This window comes from Dinoponera quadriceps, unplaced genomic scaffold, assembly GCF_001313825.1.
Source record: "Dinoponera quadriceps isolate SergipeBrazil2010 unplaced genomic scaffold, ASM131382v1 scaffold1395, whole genome shotgun sequence".
NCBI classification, from domain to species: domain Eukaryota; kingdom Metazoa; phylum Arthropoda; class Insecta; order Hymenoptera; family Formicidae; genus Dinoponera; species Dinoponera quadriceps.
In genome coordinates this window covers 1,700,016-1,718,223 of record NW_014556488.1, presented here as the reverse complement: position 1 = coordinate 1,718,223, position 18,208 = coordinate 1,700,016, and the positions used below count along the sequence as shown (strand labels likewise).

Sequence of the window (18,208 nt, the reverse complement as noted above, 5' to 3'; positions counted from 1 at the left end):
GGGGGGGGGGGGTCTTTCCTTCCGGGGGTGAGTTACGTGAGCGAAAACACACCGAAATGATCATTTGGGCGTTTGTGCGTTGCTCCGCAATCGTTCGTCTTACCTTCGCTGTTCTCATCCTCGGTTGACTTGGCCGATTGTAGCTTCGCGCTCGGTTGCTTCGCTGCAATCAAAATTCGCAGCTGGCACCGTTCTCTCTTTTCTCCTCCCGCTTACTTTTTCTCCGTCTACCATCTTCCTCCCGCTCTACCTGCGCGTTTCTCCCCCGACCGACTCTCCCCGTTCCGCGGCCCCTCGATCGCGAAATTCACGAGATCTACGCGCGTGTAGCGTCCCTCTTATTGTCGAAAATCGTTTTCGAGACGCGACCCTTCCTCTCGACACCGAAAAACCGCCAAGTGCTGTCTACCCTCGATCGCGAAATACCGTGGGATATCGAGGAAATCGAGGAATAACGAAAATAATTACCGATGCTCTTCTTCCTCGCGAACCACGTCCGGCGCAGTAAAAACGACGAGAAGGAGAGAAGCGGAGGAGTTCGATCGCCCGACAGGTCGGGCTCGCTCCGCTTCTCGAGGCCGCTGGATATAAAGCGCGACGCCAAGATGGGAAAGTCAACGGCGCGGAATTCATCGCGGCCAAATTGCCTTACACGGGGATTCGCTCTCGCGGAGAATTTCCTCTCGCGGCGAAACGAGGTCGCGGAAAGGATCGAAGCGAGATCGCGGGCGATTAAATTCGAGCCGACGACTGCTCGGAGAGATCGACGATCGACGTGGTCGACGTTCCGGACGCGTCGTCGTCGTGAGCGCGCCGACGGATATTCATGCCTTTATTTTTCGCCGAAGGGGAGAGAGAGAAAGAGAGAAAGAGAGGGGGGGGAGTGAAAAACGCACGTCTATTTATTTCGTATTTGCCGGCGCGGCCTCTTTGACGGAAATAAAAAAGAAAAGCACCCGCCTTTTCGCCGTTGCTTATTCGCTGTCCCCGTGTTACGCTCGACAAAGGCGGCTCGCGGATCCCAAACAGATTCTCGGGATTCCTCGAATCATATGGGAAATTCCGAGCAATAGTCTATTCCCGAGGAAATTCCTATTCCGCTGGCCTTCCTCCCGCCGAGGAAGAAATCTAATCACCCTTGTCGTGACGGCTTATTTCGGCGTTGAGAGTATTCGTTCTCTTGAAATGATATTATATGCCACCGCTCGCTCTCGGTCCGTTTTGCTTCATCTATCTTCACGACCGAGACGTGGAAAAATATCCGAGAGGAGCCGGTATTGTTTACTCCTCTTTCAAATCACGTAGTTACCCTCCGAACCCCCGCGTTTTACGAGGATCGCGTACTCGCGTGCAATCTCGCGTGTCAATGGCGAGAGAAATGACGGGATACCCTACATCGACTCGATCGACAGCTGACATCTGTAACTCGAAAGCCGGATTCGAGATCAGCTCGCGTGTGCCGTGTGATAAACGTACCGTCTACTTTAGAACTCGAGCGATTTACATGGAGACACCGGTGCAAAGGCCGAAGTGAAAAGTTCGCGGCGCGGAGAGAACGGCTACGTCATAATACGTCAAAAAAACGTGCGTTACTGCGTCACATACGGCGGCGGTCTACGAAGTCTCGGACGGAGCTCATCGTTCCGCCTAGTCCAATCTAGCTAAGAACGCGACGAAAATTTCAACAAGGATCGATAATTGATGACCCGGTAGTCGTTTCGAACGTATCGGCGTAATGATGTAGCTACGGGAGGATATATTGCATCTACCGTTAAGATTCCAGACAGACTCGTTCAGCAGTTCTCAATCGTTGCCGTTTCAAACAAACAGACAGATAAATATACAAACAGACTCAGCTTTATCATATATATGTATAAGTGTGTATATATATGGATATATTATATATCATATAATGAAAAATAATATGTGACATATCATACGTATCGCACGAAAATCACGAGAACGCAGTCGTGTGTGTGTGTGTGTGTATATGTATGTGTGTGTGTGTGTGTGTGTGTGTTAAGTATGTATGTATATTATGAAGTGAACGGGATGATAAAAATGTGACGTGGAGAGCGAGAGTGCGTTTACGATATAACACGAGTAGTAACACGAGTAAACGAGATCACTAAAGACACCCTTACAAAACTAATATAAGAAAAAAAAAGTAGTTCAATAGCGAGTAGAACGTTCTCTCGAGAGCGTGCATCGCCGTACGTTTATATTCCTTTTATCTCTTCTTGTTCCCGTCGTTATCTGCCTCCTATATCTCTCTCTGGCAAAGGCGTTTCCGCTCGAATGGAAAAAAATTACGAATATATACGCTTGCAGAATAAAGTTGGCAAATACGACGGACAAATCGGTCGATTCACGCTCGAGTGACACGACAGTTTACTAACCGGCGTCAAACCTAAACAGTACGAACAGCCTCTGGCATTTCCTTTCTGCCGGCGATTTTAGCGTTGAATTTACAAGATTATCGCTGACATATGTTCTTTCTCTCTTCTTTTTCTTTCCTTTTTTTTTTCTTTGTAAAACAACACATTTTCAAAACGCTCGTAATTGGTTCCACGCGATGGCGGCTCATTACTGCTCGCTTATCGCCGTACGTATATAACACACATACCGGCAAAATCGTCGCCGCTTGCCGGTAAGCGAATCATCACTTTCTACTGTTTAGGATTAACGTTCTGCTAATGGTAAGTACAACGAGAGAAAATGTGCTGCCTGTCTCGTAATTATAACTAGTCACTTACTCGATGGTGGCGGCTGCGGCGCGCGTCGCACAACCGTATGCTCTTGATGCGGTCCCGTGTACTCGTGCCATGTGTACGTGCTCCTGTATTCCGAATGAAGCTGCTGTAACACGTAATTGAAACTAAGTTTTACACGGAGAGATCCGCACGAGTCGAACCGCATAATCGAACTATCCGAGCGAAGTTCGAGGCCGGGGTTGTAAATAACTTCCGACGTAGCGCGAATGTTTATTTATTTCTCTCCGAAAACTCCTCGCGGAAAAAAAGAGGTAAGTGAGGATAAACAGGTAGAACGGAATTTGGTATATTTCTAGGAGGAAAGTGTGAATCGAGACCAACGGAACCCCTCCCGGCAAGCGCAGTTGTTTCTCGAGCGCTCTTGTGTCCCGAGAACGTATTTTTCACCCCGAGGGTGAAAATGTTCCGCTATTTACGACACTACGGAAGAACACGATCTTGAAGAACCGCGAGGCCACCTGTGCCTGCCGACTCGTATTGATTTGCGCATATTATAAAAAAATAAAGAAAATAAAGGAGAAGAACGGAAGTTATTCGTGACACGGAAGAAAAATTCTAGCCTCAAGCTCGGATGGTTCGTCGTGAGTGGAAAATGGTGGCTTAGTAATATAGTACATTGATGCAGGATCGTTGTTAAATTGATAAATTTCAATGATCAATGATTGGAGAGAGAGAGAGAGAGAAAGAGAGAAAGAGTACGTTCGCAAAAATAAACTCCGCCTTCGTAAAATATTTCTAACATCGCTGGCGTTCGTCGCCATCAATGAAAATATGCTGCAAGGTTTCGATAGATGAGTCGAGTCGACGGTTAGGGCTTCCATAATCCATTCGGTGAGGCTTTGGGACCCGTACATCCCTCTCTTTCTCTCTATTGCGAGCAGAGCATAATTATTTTTATCCGACACATGCCCGCGTCGTTTGACTTAGACGAGATATAATTAAAACGGCCGAATTTGTAAACAGAACTATATATAAATATCGGAACGCGATCGAAACTTCCCTGAACCGGTTCCACCTCGTAGATCTCTCTACTCGCGCTCTATTTCGGTCCGATCTCTTCGTTCCTTTCCTCTACGAATTGATTTTTCATATAATTTTTTTATATAACTACTACTTTTACATAAATACCCAATTTTTCGGCAATTGAATTCGGAGTCACTTTTCCAGCTCTTCCTGAAATATTCCGGGCGAGCGAAATTATATTTTCAGTCGCGTCGTGGCGGCGAATTTGCCCCATCGTTTGATAACTTAAAACAGATGCAGGCTTTCTCACAATAAACGATACATGCTCCGCTGTGAAACCGTGCATGTGTGTGGATGATTATCGATTCTTCGACGCCTATTTATTAATGGCGATGTGGGGCAACGTTAACCTTTACCATAGGTCGCCGCGCCCAGACAACATAAAGTACAATATATCCTTTCCCTCCTCTCCCTCTCCCAAGTCACGTAAGAGAGAGAGAGAGAGAGAGAGAGAGAAATTTTGCAAAAATCGCTCTTCGGGCTAAGATGAAATTATCATCTTTAGCTCTTCTGGACTAAAAAAATGATATCGTGTTAGTTCTTCAGGGTAAGACGACATTATCATCCTAGTGTGCATGTTAAGATCAAGGTCATCGGAGCAGTATCCGGTTAAAGCGAATAATTACGGAGGTCAGTTCGACAAGAAAACTCAATGATCGAAACGGAGGTGCGACGGATTCAGAATTCAGGAACGAATTCCGGCGATTCCGATTTGTAGGACAATGAGCGCGCAAAAGTTGCCGCGACATCGACGCGAGGCCCGACGGTTCCATTGAAATCATTAACGGGTCTCTGCGTGATCGGGGAATAATGACGGCAAGTTAAATAGAAAAACGAGATACACACACATATAACCGTCTGCGGAACTCGAAGCCGCCGGTCTCTATCGGTTTTCTATCATTCGCTGGAGTCGCGTGCTTCAAAATCGCCCACAGATAAAGCTCGTTAGGCTCACGAATAGGCTCGTGAAGCCCAGAAAGACAACGCAAAGTCCCCGGGTTGGGAAGGAGAAGCAAACAATGTAACGTTGAACTACTATGCATCGCGGTGCATCGTCGTTCAAATGAGACGAGCAAAATATATATCCCTCGCGACGATACTTAGTGTCACGTCGCCGAGCCTACGTTCGCCTCGTGTGTTTTTTCTTCTCCCGGGGTTAATACCGCAAAGTAATTTTTGATCGATCGAACTTCGACGGAGCAGAGAGAAATCTGTTTTTCCGGGCGGATGCGCGCCGATGAGAGACACGTCGAGATGCGATCGTCGACAACGATCCTCTCCCGCGTCTCCGCTGCATCCCGCGTGTGTCCTGCCATCTCGTCTCATTACCTTTCGAGGGCAATTGCCGACGAGAAGAGGAGAGAGGAGCGAGAGAGAGATAGAGGAGGAGATGACAGGATAGACCGAAATCGTTGTACCGTCGCGTTGTGCAACTGTCATGGATTAGACACGCGTTGATATGCATATCGGGTGTCCCGCGGCGAATTTTAATCGCACGACCTAAGACGCGGGAGGGATGCATTTATGTGCACGATAATCCGAATTGTCGAATTTCTCTTTCGAGTTCTCTTTCAGCCCAGATCACCGGATTCGAACGCCGAGAGATCCCGTCGATATGTGCCTACGCGTATAATCGTATTCTTAGAGGCACTCCCACACGTTTTAAGTATTAATAACGCAGCAGAGCGTGCGAGAGAGCTGGGTGTATTAAAGAAAATACACTGGCTAAATTTACTTCTCTCTCTCTCTCTCTCTCTCTCTTTCTCTCACGACACTATATCCCTTCTATTTTTATTAATTTCAATTAGTCGGGCAATCAACGGGATCCTCAGGATAATCCCGCGATACGTCAGGCGTCAAGCGAACATACGTCACGCGCGGTAGGCCTACACCTCCCTCTTCGAGCATTACGCGCGAGAGTTTCGCGCGATTAATTAACATGTATCACGCTTAACACCTGACAACAACAACCTCGTCAACCGTTATCGGTATTCTCTATCATTTTCCAGGAGGAGCGTGTACATTTGCAACTTCGTCCGCTCAAGTTTAACGATGAAATCGAAGTTTGTGTGCCGAGCAAGTTTGCGGGAATATTTCGATACGTAATTGCGCAAACAGAGCGATGTACCCAGTCGAGGACGGGGCACTGATATGGCATCAGCGAGAACGCCCGGCTGCGTTCGCAAGGCGGATTACGTGTACAATACCAATAACGCTGTGTGTTATTGATGAAATTAATTATGAAAACCTTAACAACAGGCAATAATTAATTAGAGGCCGTTTACAACTCCATGTTGAAAGTTCGGCGAAAATTAGCAATCGTCCGTATCGATTGGTTTTTGAATGCAACGATGAACCCACCGAGTTCGTAAAAATTCACATGGCAGGCAAGTGATTCCGGTAAATTTCGATGCCGCGAGAACGCCGGCGAAAAGAGGCGAAGGATTCCAAGTTTGCCTGAAAATTACCAACAAGCGGGTAAACATTCTCGCGTGATCGAAGGTAGATCGGATGTGTCATGGAAAAAAAATGCAAATGCGATATACCTGGTCCAATGCATTTTCGAGCGTCCCTTTTAAACGCGCTTCGAGAATGTCGCGTGCAATCGGGCCGGGAAGTTTATCTTATTCTGATAATGTGCTGGTGCGGCACAAATGCGGTATAACGGCGAGTGGTAGAAGTCAACGTACTGTACGACTCGGCCCAAGTGCCGCGAATATCGACGAAGACATAACACAGTGGCGCAATGCCGGTTCTTCCACTCGCTCCTCCCTCGCAGAAATCGACTTTTCGCGCTTGTATTTTCACCCCCGTGCGGCAACGGCAATTACACTTCTCGCTCTAGCTGTGCGCTCTTTTTACGAGTTCTCCCCGTCGCAAGCGCGATAAAATATTTTTCGAAATAAATTCTCCACTATCCTTTCTCACTCTATGAAATTACCGTATGTTAAGTACCCGTGTGTTAAGTACTCGTGCACCGCTCACCTATCTTTTATGTAAATTTATTCTTCTTTCTACGTACATAGTTGATTTTAATTGTAAAACTTTACGTTACCACCTATTCCTATTTATTTTATTCCTTCTGTTTACCATTGTTGCTAGTCTATCATCTATCTTTGTATCAAAAACCTGCGTCTTGCAAATTTTTTTATACAATGGCTTTTTTCGTCTTTAAAGAGAACACCCTAGAATGACAATTAACGTTTCTTTCTCGCTTTTAAGTATTCATTTTTCTATATTTTCATTCCTCTCTTTTTTATTGAATTTATAATTTTCTTAACTTGGTCACTACGCGTATATTACTAATTGTCTTGTATTCCGCGATATATATATATATATATCTACCCTTAGGAGGGTTTCTTTACTTTCGTAAGTTATCGCATACCTTTTCTTTTATCTACTCTGCTAAATATTAGTTGAAATTTTATTACTGTATTATTAACTTTCTAAATTGTAGTCTTTGGAGAGCACGCCCTAAGGAAAATAAATGCTTCTCTCCCTCTCTTTCTCTTTCTCACAATAAAAGCAAATATGTAAGCAGGACCATTCCGTGTGAACATAATTACGATTATCCGCGCGTTTCTGCAAATAGTATCTCCGCCGCGAATTCCCCAGCGCGAATGAGAAAACCGTGACGCTTCCTCTCGGTCTCTTCCACCCGACCGGTTTGGAAATCGTGAAGTCGTTCTCTCGCGACTTTACTGAAACCCATCGACGCGCGAAAAGCGTGGCGACCTTTTCGCAGGTGCGCTAATCGCATGGGACAGCGCGCTGCGCAAAAGTGCGGCCGGCGATGAAGCGGCAAGAGTCAATGTACGTTTCGCGATACAACAGCGTCGTCGTCGTCGTCGTCGTGCACGTGATCGTGCATATCGACGGACGAACGCGAACGGTGGCGCAGTGCCGGTTTTCTCCTACCACCTTTCGTGACGAATTGCACCGGGGGGGTCGATTCAGCCGAGTGACCGTGCAATTCCACGCCGCTCTGCGTTATACTCCGGGTTAGTTGAAAAGAGTCGGCTGGTAACTATGTTGCCCGGCAGCGACCGCTCGAAATCATTCCGGGTCCTCCTCGGCCCGTTTCGCCCCACCTCGTGCCGCTTATCAACATATCCCGTCTTTCGTTCGTTCGGATTTAGTCGAGCCGCAGGTAGAGATGACTCGGCGCGCGAGGAGTCTTCGATAAACGCCGGAGGGTCGTTTTGAAAAATGACGCAAATTGGTGCCAATCGATAAACAACGTTTCCGCGGCGACGCTGACGCGGCGGTATCGTGTGGCGTACTCGCTCGTTGTTGCTGCCGTCACGGCAATTAATCCACCTGACTCAAACAATTCGACCTGGATTCCTTTTTACGTCGGGAAGCCTCGAAGATTTCTCGCCGGGCAATTTCCTGCGAGTGCGACCGGAGACCGTCATTTTTTCTTTTTTCTAAGAGCCCTCTCATCGCGCCGGATCGCTCGTGACACACGCTTCTCTGATTACGCTCCTTGGGATGATCCTCGATGCCGAATCGCAGGATCATACGGTGTGATACGCGCGAAGACGCGTCTATTTCCGTTAACGGTCCGCGGAAGAACTTTTGCTCGTCAAAGAGAGAGAGAGAGAGAGAGAGNAGAGAGAGAGAGAGAGAGAGAGAGAGAGAGAGAGAGAGAGAGAGAGAGAGAGAGAGCTACCGGGCACGTTTCGCCTTCATCGACGAGATTTAACGGCAGGAACGAAAGGATAAAGGCGATTCGCGCATAAAAGCGGGAAGGACATTTCCGCGTCTTTTATCACTTTCAATTCTGGCAATCCGTAACGTTCGCTCTGTGCGATCAATTCGCGGATAAAAGAACGAATAGCGGCATGCGCGAAAGACTCTCTCTCTCTCTCTCTCTCTCACATACAAAGTACGAGCGGTCGACCGAATCGCGTATCGCCTATCCTCGTTATCGTCGCGCGATAAAAACGCGAACGGTAGCTTTATTCACTCGTAGAAGGAAAGAATAGAGGAGTGTGTCGAGCACGCGAACGTGCCAATTTCAGCGCTGGGAATTTACGAGCCGTGACTCGATTGTAAGCCGCGATGCGAATAAAACTGAGGACCCTTCCTCGATACTCGGTGCTCCAAGGTCGGCCAACCTTCGTCTTCCACGTCGGTCTTATTGAAAGGCCAATGGTGAAACGAGGGGAAAAAAACAGCTAATTTGCGGAGGAGAGAATTCCCGGGTGGAGATTATAATAATAATCGAAGCGTGTCCCAAGTAGTCTGTAGTGGCCCTAAATAGGCGTGCCCTAAAACAGGTCTGCCCTCGTTGGAGCCCTAGACGGAGCCTAGAAAGGTAAATCTCGGATGGTATTTCGTGAATAGATCCGGAATAGGGTGCTCCTAACAAGACTCATAGGGCCTAGAATACCTTTAGTAAGAGTATGGACACTGTTAGTCAATTTTTGACTGACTCTTCGATTCGCCATATGTAATATGGAAGAAGCAAGTGGGAGTGAGAGAGAAGATGTAGTAACGAAGGACGCTGTATGAATGATGTATATATTGAGTGTTCTTTTTCGTTGAACTAATGAACACTCGAAACTTAAAAAGGGACAGATATGCAGTTGAGACTTGGTGGAAGGGAGAGAAGTTCCCTATTAATGGCGAACGGTGTCCATATTCTGACTAGAGATGCTCGAACAGGGCTCAGTCAAGGTCCAGTTAGATATATTTACAAAACTGGCTCTAAATTATATAATTATTACATTTCTGTATCTAGATAGAAGTGGGAAGAAATTGTTCAGCGCCTCTTTAGCTCTCGTTTTAAAATTTCTCGATTCTGCACGAATGAACTTTCCTCTCTCTCTCTCTCTCTCTCCCTCTCTCTCTCTCTTGGATAATTCGATTAATTTTTGAAGATGAGATACGCTTCGTCGCGAGCATGTACGCGATATTTCGATGATTGTTCCGCATCGGAACGGTACTCCGGCAATTCCGGCGTAACGAGCTGCACGGGTGCGGTAAATTTTGTAAACAACAATCACGCCTTTATTGGACGTCCCGTACTCTGTCGGCGACGTTAACGCGTTAATTAAGCGGAAGCCAAATTGCCGCGGAGAGAGGTCGCATTGTGAGGAAACTCTGGGATTTTCGCGCGCGCAGGGCCTCCCGCGCGGTGAACCAACTCCGCGCAAATTGCAAGATGGAAGCGTGCGATTTTCTCCGGCAAGCTGATCGCTTCATCGAGTTACGGCGAAATCACTGTTTATTCGCCGTCGCGCGGCTAAAATTCATGCGCCGTACACCGATGTAAATCGCGAGCGAGCGCCGGCGTAATCTAACGAAAATCGATATAGGCTTTCGATAAGACGTGGGACACCGCACGGCCGGAGGGAGCGCTATACCCGATCGCCCTTGGTCCAATAAAATATGTTCCGCTTGAAACGGGACAACCGGCGCACAATACGGCGACGATCGCGATACGAGTGTACGGCGTGTACTCCTTGATCTATTCGGCGGCCCGTCGAGCTTAAAATGTCCGCCCGCATCAACGATTAAAATATACGATGTTTACGAAAGAGGAGACGCTGTTGGACGTGCGTTAAAATTACAATGCTGTTAGAAAGGAAAAAAATATAAAACGAGATACGCGGAAAAAAGTGTAGAGAGAATAGGAGGTAAAAATAGGTGGGAGCTAAATCGACCGGCCGATTCCAAGTCGCGCGTTATATTGGACTCCAAGTGTACTTCCTCGAATCGCTTACGGATTTATAAGACTAGCGAGCAAACAGGCAACCAACAGGAGCGTCGAATCAATGAATCCGCCATTCCGATTGACCGTTCCGCGTTCGACGGGATCTCGGGCTTCCCGTAGCACAAGTGGTCCCGCAACCACGTCGTGTGTTCCTCTCTCTGGGCTTTAGGCCCTACCCGACGGATTTATGGGAAGCCGAAATCGATCTCCCGATAAAAATGTCGATGAATAACGCGAACGGTGGGAAGGACGCGAGGACGGGAACGTGTGAGCAACAACAAAATCAACGGGTTACTCGCGCGGGAGGAGAAAAATCAACAGACAGCGAGAGAATAACAGAGAAAGAGATACGACTGTAGAGACGATAAATGTAATATTCTAATATATGAAATAACGTGATCTCGTGGTCTGAGAATTGAAAATGCATTAATTAGCGTGGAGCGCACGTTCGGAAGTCGGGCCTAATTGCTAATCACTGGCTAATTTTCTTCGACTCTCTCACCTTATCAATCGGCATTGAAGGGCACGCACGGCAGAGGTTCCAGAATGAACCAATCATGAGGCCGCGGTGTGTGGGGCAGTGGGACAGTAGTGACACGCAGCCGCTGCGTTAGAGCGACGGGGGCCGTTTTCTCGACGACGACGACGACGACGACGACGGGCACAGTGTCGTCAGGCCAGGATGCTGCGTCCTGCCGAGGAGGAGGAGGACGCGGCTCCTCGACGTCGACACGACGCGTAGGTACGTACGACACACAACTACACCTTCCCTTCCCGTCCTCGTCCACCTCACCACTTTACCACCGCCACCTTCTTCTCCCTTCGAGGCAGTGTTCGTGAACGGCGCTCGAGCTCGTGCTCGGGTTCCGGATTACTCCCTCTGCGTACACGAACGTATGCGTGAATATATATATATATGTATGTGTGTGTGTGTGTGTGTGTGTGTGTGTGTGTGTCGCTCCGAGCCCGTGTGTGTATTAAGTGAATAGAGAAGATGGAGGGAGATGAAGAGAGGCGTCGGTATTGATGTGCGTATGTATGTGTCTACGTACGTATGTGTGTGCGTGCGTACGTGCGTGCGGCGCGTGTGGGTGGAACGCAATGCCGGCATCCGCGCCTGCGGTCGCGCCGACGTCCGCGGATTTTCACCAGTGAATGAAAAAAGGGGAAAAAAAGCAATATCGAAATATCTCCTCCTCGAGTACAGGCACCTCGGTACGGTTTCGGGATTGTCGTTCGCTTTCACATCCGCTACGAGAGAGCAATCGGCTATGCGATCGTGCGTATATTGGAAACGGGGATAGACGAGACAGCGGAGGTGGTAATAGCGATGGAATAGATCGCTTCGTAAAGCACACGTGAGATGGGCCGTAAATAGAACGGAGGATGCTGATATGTGGAAAAGTAGAGAACGAAGTCGCGAAGTGCCGTTCGGGAAAGGCGAGTGTCCGTCTAATTCGCGGTTACGTAATGAATTTTGCCGGCATGTATGTGCATCGACGCGTACGCGCAGCAACACGCGAGACGCCGTTTCTATCGAGACGATAAACCAGGACGATCGGCAGAGAGGAAATGATTATGCTCCCGTTAATGAGAGCGATGCAGCAGGAAGTGAAGGGCACGCGAGCGCGATGAATATCAAAGTACTTTCGACCAAGTCGAACGATTATATGAATTATTCTTAGTGAGGATCAGGAGAGGAGACGAAGAGACGGATCATTCGGTCGGCTTCGTGCTCCGCTCGACACCGTCGTCGGTGTCGTTCGCCACCGGGGAAAGAAGCACACGCAGAGCACATCGATCAAAAGCTCGCTCGCGCTCAGGCGATTTCTCGGAAGACACGAGAAAATCTATCTATCTATCAGGCATTAAGATGCAAATTGAAGGGAAGATAAATGAATAAGTCGATGAGTAGAAATAGATGGAAGAAGATAATGCGAGTTTACCAGTCGACGATGCGCAACCGAAGTCAAGGTGGCCGATCTATAAACGCGCAAGGTGGTGATTAATTAATAACGAAGACTAAAGATGGTCGCTTTGATGACTGCGGAATCGGCGGAACGACCGCTTGTCGTATTCGTGTAGTAAGGCCGACAATTCGTCCAGACAGTGGCGAAAGGCGCGAATAAAGGTCGATAAAGGTGCGACAGGCCGATGTAGCGCGTGATGACTGAAGCGGAAGCCGATTTCAGGATCTACAGGACGCGATCACGCAATTCGCTGGCGAAGGAGAAGCCCACGAAGATCAGGAAGCGAAGGAACGAAGATGGATACGAAGATGGATACGATCGTTTTCCGATTTTATCGCTTCATCGTCGCTCTTTTTCTCACTACCTCTCTCTTTCTCTCTCTCTCTTCTTCCTCCACCACCTTCTCGAGCTCCGCTCCGATCGTTCAGTCGGTGGCCGATCGTTGAAAATTCTTCGACGCACACCTGTCAGTCGGCGTTTACCGGCTCGCTGTCTCCACGCACACACGTACGTATATATACGTGTACACACCTATCGAGCAGCAGAAGCACCCCGGGGAAGAACCCGCAGAGCCTTCGAAGGCGCTGGTACGAAGCAACGGCCGGTCGCCCACCAACGCGACGTCGGTTAGCACTAATCTCGGTTAATTGAATTTCCTTCCTCGGTCTGCGCTATAGACGCGACGAGAGAGACAGAGGGAGGGGGAGACAGAGAGAGAGAGAGAGAAGGAGAGAGATCGCGATTTCGTAGACGAGGATCGGCGATTCGATTGTACCCACACTGTATATCGGTGCCGTGCCGTGACACGCGCCGGTAGTACGCGTTACGTATCCGCGTGAACGTGTAAAGTGACAAGCGGAATGACGAGAGAGAAAGAAAGAGAGAGAGAATGAGAACGTAAGAGTGAGGAAGAGGAAAGGAGAAAGAGAGGGAGAGAGAGAGAGAGAGAGAGAGAAGCAGATTAAGATAGAGATACGTTAGGGCCTGATGTAATAACGTGCGTGTGCGTGTCAGCAAATCGCTGCGTGTGTACGTGCACGCGTGTGAGTGTATGTGCGTGGGTGTGTGTATATGCCTGTGTGCGTGCGATGTCAGCCAGGTGACACCCCGGACACGTACGAACAGCACGACGACGAGACGGAGGGCAGAGCGAGAACGGAATCGTGAGAGGCACTGCTGGTCCCACCGTCGCACCGACGTTACGTAGAGCACCGCGTCGCCGGCAAGACGGCCCGCGGGGACAGTAGGAGGGGTTGCCAGAGACAAGCGCAGGCGTCGAGCCAGAACCCGGGTCGATAGTCCGCAATATTCCTCCCTTGCCGGCCGGCTGGCTATTCGCTCTGCGTCTCCTTCTCTCTCTCTCTCTTTCTCCCCCCCACAGTCTCTTTCTTTCTCTCTCGCTCTCCTTCTCTCTCTTTTCTTCGCTCTCTTTCTCTCTACCCCGCCGCATCGCTAAACTCCTCATAGTGGCAAATCACCACGCGGATCGCTCGCTCGTCTAGGACGACCCTAGAGAACGACGCTCGTAGAGAAATCCTAAATTGCAAAGGAAATGCTCGGCTTTTCAAATTCATTTCGAAAGGAAGACACGACGAGTCGATCTCTGACGTCGTGCGAAAAAAAGTTTCCCCGAGCGGACCGAAGCTCAAAGACCGACTTTTCCGCTCTCCACCGTCACCACGTCGGTTAATCCAATTCACGTCGTCGCTGTCTTTTTCGCATTTCCCAGAGTTGCGTCGGGATATCGAACGTAACGCTATCCGATGTTTTTGTAAAATTCGATTTGGAGTTAGCTGACGTTAGCCGAGGTCGATTGTTGCGAGAGCTTAAGAGCGGGGAATTTCACCGCCAGTTTGCATCCAGGGCCCTGAAATCCGTCAATCCACCACTGATTCCTTCGTGTGTCTTCTCTCTCTCTCCCTCTCTCTCTCTCTCCCTCTTTCTTTTTCCAGCCCTGTCTTTCGCTCTAGTCACCCTCTCGTTCGCACCACCACGTTGCGTATTTACTCGTACGTGCCGTCTTTTTCTTCCTTCTCTCGCCCTCCTCCGTTTCTCCTCTCGTCCTTCCTCTCTTCCCTCTTCTCTTCCTCGCATCGCGACTATCCGTTTGGTCTAGCACCTATTTTCTAGCGGGAGCTTTTATCCCCGCCTTTCGCCGCTGCACACGTATACACGTAAACACGTAAAAGTACGTACGCGTTATTCGACGTGGAGGTGATAGTTCCGAATTGCCTTCACGTTTGAAAGGTGGTGGTCCGGGTCCCTCGCGGTAGCCTGGGTCCCTTCGTTGCCTGCGTGCCTTCGTCCTCATGCTCGCATCGCACTCGATACTCCGCAACGCCAGTTCACAGGTGCTCGTCTTCGTTCTTTCCCTCCAATTAAATCCTCCAGGATCACGTAGGTTCGTGTACAAGTGACCGATCGGTCGCGTATCGCGTTGAAAGAATTCGCAGATTGGGTCCCGCGTGTCCGAGTGAAAATTTATACCGGATAATTTCATTCTATCGGGAGAAGAATATTCTCCGACGCACAACTCTGTCGATCGTCGAAGTACGTTGTATACAACATTGCTTAGCACCCCTCGGATTCGCGATTCGTGGTATCGACTGCTTCCCCCTTTCCCCTCTTCTCACTCGTCACAGCTGCTTGCTACTTAAATTTTCCTGCCCCCCCCCCCCCCCNCCCCCCCGATATAATTCTCGTTCCTACATCGTGCAACCGCGTGCCTAATGTCCCTTTCAGCTCGCTATCCTTAATTTTGTATATAGCCCGCCACGCCCCCGCGCACCGTCGCAGTGTACATCTCTTCCTTCCTCCTACGTCGTTTATATTGCATCAGTCCTTACGCTGCCGGCGTACTGGACCGACTTCGTACTTCGTATTGCGTTGCGCGACCAAGTGGGAAATAAAATTCTAAACATTGCCGGGCTTATTTAGTGCGAAGGGAGGCAAGAAAATAGAAATGGGCGGGAGCTGGAGTCGTATCGCTGCCTTTGTCCGTCCACGCAAAAAATTTAGAGGTAGCGTCGCAAAACAAACAGTCGTATCAGCGCGACATTTCCGAATGTCAAGTTACGAGAATATTTGCTTCTGAATTCTCGTCGTCGTTAATTCAGAAATTTTTAACAACCTCCAACGATCGGTCTAATTTCCGCTCGAGGAAATTCTTCCCTCTCAACGTCTCCCGGTTTGCAGGAACGTTGCAAGAACGCGGTGATATGAAAATAAATCTTAATCCGGCTCAAGGAACTACCCTCGTAAAATCCGTCAAAGATATCGCCGATGCGACGGCCGTGACGGGGGATCAGAATAGCTTTGTTATCCGGTGTCATTAACCATCCATCGCTCCACGCAGACATCGCTCTCGCGCGCGTTATCTTTAATAAGTCCTTCGCTATTCCGTCCTTGTCCCGGGATACGCTTCTATCTAACGTCCTCTCTCGCCCGCTTCCTCTTTTCCTGTCTCTGTCTCTGTCTGGTGTGCGACGTCGCGCATTCTCTTCCTGTCCTGTCCGCCGCTCGTCACGTATCCGGCGCCACGATGTCGAGCCAGCGTCGTGACGCCGGTGAGCTCTCCCAGCGGCCGGATCGGGTCGCGATAGGCGTGTTCCCTGCACGTACACAACGCTCGGAAAGTTGGGAGTAACGTGCAACTCCAATTTGCGCGAGAACTTGGCGGCGGAGGGGGCGACCAAGTTGAATTTTCGAAATCCAAAATTTCCGACGTCTCCGCGAAAGACGCGACGGCGGGGAAGCGAAGAAAACGCGCACGATGACGATCGAAGCGCTCGGGACGGTTTAATACCTTCGTGCCGTGTTTATGGTTTACGGGGGTAGTAATGCGCGGTGCGTGATGGTTCCCGTCGTAGGTTAAATTTCAAGGATAACGCGCTATCCCTCGCTACTCGTTCGTCACGCGGGGCAAATTTACGGCGGTGTGTAACGGATACGGCTGTAACATTATAATAATATGTCAATATCAATTGTCGCGAAATTATCGCGTGGATTTCGGTCGTTTAAAGATTAATTCGCGCTTAATACCATCCTTGGTAGCTTGTGCGGCCTTTGAGATTTAGTTTCTCTACTGGGAAACGCCGTTCCTGACGGTCAACACGCGACGGCGCATTATCCGAGACATTTTTCCACGCTGAAAGGACTCGGCGGCAAGTGCCAAAATTTGGTTGATATATACCCAACGTTTGATTATCGCGACCAAAAAATTTAGTTACGTATATTGTATATGTACTGAAAATCCAAGGTCCGATCCGCAGTAGCTTTTTTCTCATTCCAATTAAGAAACAGAATTTTTTCGTCGCAGTAACCAAACAATTCGTTGAACATGTATCAACCAAATTATCTGGTTAAGCCTACCTACATCTGATTAAGACAATTAAATTAATTTTCCAGCGTAAAGAAAAGGTCCAGATTCGATTCTTAGCTAAGGCACGCAGTATTTCTCGCAATGTTTACAACATATAAATTCTACAAGCTCGCACGTGCCCATCGTTCTTACTCGGGCCATCGCGTTAATGTTTTACAAGTTGGATTCGATTCACGGGTTCATGAAGGAAAGCGGAGCCGATGATTAGAAAAGGAAAAAACGGCAATCGCGCATACAATCGATAAGATCCGCTGGCGTGCAAACCGCACGCTATGCAGTCGATGCGGCCGCACGTTCCTTTCGGCGGAGACTGCGGGAATTCCCGTTTACGTGCGCTCGTTCACCGTTAGCCGTCAGGTGGATATTCGCCCGCACGGATTCAGAATACTTGCGCGCCACAGAGCTATAATATTCCCAACAGAGCGTAGCAACACAACCGGGGGTAATTCACGCCGGGGCGAGTTCAGGGACGAGTGGATGAAACGAGGTGCGCGCCGGGTGATTCCGCTCGCGGCGAAGCCGCCGGCTCGAGCACGACGATCGACGACACGGACCGACCGCCGGAGATCATTTCGATCGAGCCTCCCCGCGCCGACCCCGCGCGCTCGTACCCGCTGGATTGTGACGTCAACGGCGCGAAATCGTGGGAATCTTTCTCCGGCGCGGGTTCTACGTCGAAATAAATTAGTTTAGCTCGCGTGCCACTGCACGCGCTCGATAGCGCTGAGCGGTAAAACACACTGAAAACCTGCCGTTTCATTGTTCCACACGCGCATACGCCTCGGTCTACACGTGTGTCCGACATTTTCAGCGCAACATTTCAGAAAACTTGGCGGGAAGTGGCGAAAATTTACAGGTCGCTCGTCGAGCGAGTCCGCTCGTTGGGTCGTTATTAATTTTCTGTACGCGCGCGCACGGCGCAAATTGATTGAGAACGGGTATGATACGGCCGATGGGAGTTTATTCGGCTGAATAATGCGTTCACAGGCGATCATGCTCCGCAGTCTCGGAAGAGATCATGTTTCTTTCAACGACGTCGCGGGCCGCCGGCAACGGTATCGCGATATGTAACATCGATCCGAAGTTGCAGGCATTTTCTCGAGCGATAGCCAGGCGCTTCGATCCGTGTTAAATAACACGTATCCGTGACCCAAATAGATCCGAATTCGTCATTTCCTATTCAGCGTGCGAGGATATCCATGGGGTGGGCCTCCAAGAATTCATGATGAATTCGCGTCCTGGCCGCCCCGGGCGATGGAACAGCTAGAGATTATTCTTTCATTGCGAGAGAGAGAGAGAGAGAGAAGACAAAGAGACGTCTATGCTATTCTACGAA

General features: G+C 49.2%; 1 protein-coding gene across 6 annotated transcripts in view; it reads right to left on the bottom strand.

Moving 5' to 3' along the window:
- LOC106747705 (flocculation protein FLO11) overlaps positions 1 to 18,208 on the bottom strand; it is a 52,698-nt gene that overhangs the window by 28,625 nt on the left and 5,865 nt on the right. For 2 of the 6 annotated variants that reach the window (XM_014625500.1, XM_014625506.1), the window contains exons 2-3: positions 2,757 to 2,859; positions 104 to 163 (exon numbers count right to left, since the gene is read on the bottom strand). In XM_014625500.1, the coding sequence (XP_014480986.1) occupies positions 104 to 163; positions 2,757 to 2,859 (163 nt within the window). Of the gene's footprint in view, positions 1 to 103; positions 164 to 2,756; positions 2,860 to 11,023; positions 11,402 to 12,855; positions 13,103 to 13,610; positions 13,672 to 18,208 lie in introns of those variants that run through there. The other 4 variants (XM_014625503.1, XM_014625505.1, XM_014625504.1 and 1 more) reach the window with 4 other exon arrangements.